The sequence below is a fragment of the Nematolebias whitei genome, chromosome 1 (assembly GCF_014905685.2).
Source record: "Nematolebias whitei isolate Nwh7 chromosome 1, NemWhi1, whole genome shotgun sequence".
NCBI lineage: Eukaryota > Metazoa > Chordata > Actinopteri > Cyprinodontiformes > Rivulidae > Nematolebias > Nematolebias whitei.
In genome coordinates, this window is record NC_056498.1 from 23166019 (window position 1) to 23169507 (window position 3489).

At 38.5% G+C, this 3489-nt stretch overlaps 1 protein-coding gene across 1 annotated transcript in view; it reads left to right on the forward strand.

Annotated features, from left to right (window-relative positions):
• slc7a8a (solute carrier family 7 member 8a) overlaps positions 1-3489 on the forward strand; it is a 33263-nt gene that overhangs the window by 10408 nt on the left and 19366 nt on the right. Inside the window, exon 2 of the mRNA XM_037675770.1 lies at positions 2808-3012. Within this exon, the coding sequence (XP_037531698.1) occupies positions 2808-3012 (205 nt within the window). The remainder of the gene's footprint in view (positions 1-2807; positions 3013-3489) is intronic.

Below are 3489 nucleotides of genomic sequence, written 5' to 3' on the forward strand. Positions count from 1 at the left end.
TATCACTGATTTTAGTTGATTTTGTCACTGATTTTAGTTGATTTTATCACTGATTTTTGTTGATTTTATCATTGATTTTAGTTGCACTTTGAGATTTTTGTTAATGAAAAGTGCGTTACAAATTAAATTCATTATAATTATTATTATTAACTTGATTATGCATATGTTGAACTTGGAGGATTTTTTGTACATGTTTATATGAATCCTTTTGTAATTTGAGATTGTCATTTGTTGTTGTGTTATTTTGTTCTGTTATGTTGTTCGATCAAGTTTAAAAAAAACAAACTCAAAATCCAATATGGCCGCCTGCCGCATTAAAAGCAGTGATAGCTGCTAATAAACTAATATTCACTTTTGTGTGTTTGCATCTCACTAAATCAGTCATAGAGATATTATAGTGCTGCATATATTAGGAAACAATGTGCAACAGACTTTAAATTAATAAAATTAACGAGAAATTATGTTTGTTTTTTTATCTCGTATTGCTAAATGTAGCTAGCTTCTAAGCAGGCTAGCTACAATTAGCAATAGCAGCAAACCCCACTGGTTTTGACTTTTCACTGGAACACAGTTAATTTGGATGCAGCAGTGTCATTCCCAAAACCAAGTTACGATTTATGAAGTAAATATGGAGCGCAGGTAACTTCCTGTGCAGCAGCTGCCTATGCTACAATGCTAATGCTAGCTTGTAAACAGGATCAACTAATGGAAATCTAGTTCCTGCTCTAATTTAGTTTATTTCTGTCAAGAGTGACAATGTTTGTGGTAGAATTTCAGCGTATAAAAACAATGTTCTTTGCTGTTGTTACTTGTGTAAAGCTACTGGTGAGTGGCATGAACCTTCAGCCACAAGAGTGTAGAGCGCTGCAGCTGTCACTTCCTGCAGATTCACAACACAACCACATATTTTTTGTGTTTTGTAATTCGCAACCAGAAGATATGCTAATTTTTCAGTATGAAATTGTAGAAATGCAATCAGTTTTTAACTTTTGTCTCACTAATCAGCTGCAGGAGCTAATATACATATTTTACTGACATATCAGCAGTAAGAGTAGCTGTAATGAATCCACACTAACTGATTTTTGGCTATCTGTTGGCACATTGTGACTGTATCATTCATAATTTAGACTTTTGGACTTTTATCCGTTATGATTGAAACCTGCAGTCTTTGAACCTGACGCCTTCTTATGACTTTAAGCTAATCACAGTAACCCTGAACGTGACAGGATGTTCCTGAACTCTGAACCTTAGCTGAATCAAAGGAATATGTTCTTTCATCTCGGCTAATCACCCGTCTCTTCACCTTGTTGCTCCTGTGTAAACTGAACTCTGATGCTCATTGAGTCTGTCAGGACATTATTTCCTCCCCCCCACCCCCACCCCCCCATCTGCATCTACCTACCAACCGCCCTCCCTCTTTACCCTCATTCACCCTGCTTTCTGTCTTGCTTCATCCTTTCACGACTGCGCTGTCAGCATGTTACATTCATTTTTCACTCTCATCTTTCTGAGCCAGCTAATTTATAATCCCCAGTTAAGTTTTTTCTCATTTTAATTTTTCATCTATTGAACCACAGTCAACCACTTAATGAACCATTTTAGTTATTTTTGCTATACTGCACAACTAAATTTTTTGAACATTCATAAATAACATATTACTGAACATCTCTTGATTAGTTACACAAAACATGTCAATACCATACCATACCGTACCATTTTATTTATAAATCACTTAAAACAGCAACAAGGCCAACCAAAGTGCTAAACAGAAAACAACACAAGCAAAGTACACAGGATAAAATACATAGATCCACAGAGGTAAAGATTAGAACTAAATGACTAACATTATAGAATACAGACAAGTTAAAATCAACTCACTCAGCGTCAAAAGCCTGGGAATAAAAGTAAGTTTTTAAGCAAGACTTAAAAACAGTGAGAGAGGGAGCCTGCCTGCCTGACATGAAGTGGTAACTCATTCCACAGTTTTGGACCTGCAACAGAGAAGACCCTGTCACCTCTGAGCTTAAGACGGGTTCCTGGCACCAATAAAAGCATCCGGTCTGCTAACCTCAGAGAACGCTGTGGAACATATGGCTGCAGCAGATCAATGAGATAGGAAGGGGCAGAACTGTTCAGTGATTTAAAAACATACAGAAGGCTTTTAAAATGAATTTGAAAGTGAACCGGGAGCCAGTGAAGGGAGGCCAGAACTGCAGTAATGTGCTCTTTTTTCTTTTTTTCAACTCTCACACTGTGTCCCATCTCTTCCCGCATGTTTCTCTTTTCTTATCTAAATGAAAAAGGCAACGCCTCCCACAAGGCCGCAGCCCCAGACACCTCCATCTCCCCATGTCTGTTTGTTTGTGTTTTACTTGGACGGGCTGTACTGAATTGTAATTCCGTTGTGCTTCGGTGCAATTACAATAAAGCTGATTCTTTTGGCTGTACCAGTTAAAGATATAGTAATTAAATGCAAAAGCAGTACAATAACAGAGAAAATACACAAACTGAAATGGTGAATAGATGTAAGCTGACAAGAACACAGGTAAAGATCTGGTAAAGAATGAACTGACACTAGGAGTGCAATGAGAAGTAATAAAAAAATAAAGAGTAGGTGTGCTGATTACTAACATTGTACAGGTGGATTGGGACTCGAAATTAAATGAGCACAAACACGATTAAATCAGAACCTAACACAAAGCCCTATATATCATGAACCCCGTTAGTCTTTTTTCATCATATTTGTTCACTTTTATTTGTGAACTCATCCCATCCCTGTTTCTTTGCTGCTCTCCCCCATCCACCAGGTAACATCATTGGCTCAGGCATCTTCGTCAGTCCAAAGGGAGTGTTGGAAAACGCCAGCTCGGTAGGAGTGGCTCTGATCGTCTGGATCATCACTGGAATCATCACCGCCATCGGAGCGCTGTGCTACGCTGAGCTCGGCGTCACCATCCCCAAATCAGGAGGAGACTACTCCTACGTGAAGGACATCTTTGGTGGACTGGCTGGGTAAGTGTGCACAGTCAGTCACTGGGTTACATTTAATATTCTGGCACATTTCATCTGAAGGTATTATAAATGAAGGAGACTAACTCTATTAAGATCAAAAACAAGAGAGGAAAATATTTGTTGGCTTAGCTTAACTGAACAACAAGATTCTGAAATAATCTAGGTTTATAATTGATACCAAAACATCAAAACAATTCTAATAAGCTTTATAAAAAAGTTGAAAGCAGGGGCATAAAAAATACTTTACATTTTTGTTCAAACTGAGATGTTTGGGGAGTTTTGTTTTTTTTTACTGCAAACTACAGCACAGTTCTTAGTAAAATTTAAAAAATTGCTTTCTAAATGCGCAGCACGGTGGCGCAACTGGTAGAGCTGCTGCCTCTCAGCGAGCAGGTCCTTGGTTCAAACCCCGGTCCAGGGGCCTTTCTGGGTGGAGTTTGCATGTTCTCTCCGTGCATGCGTGGGTTTTCTCCGGGT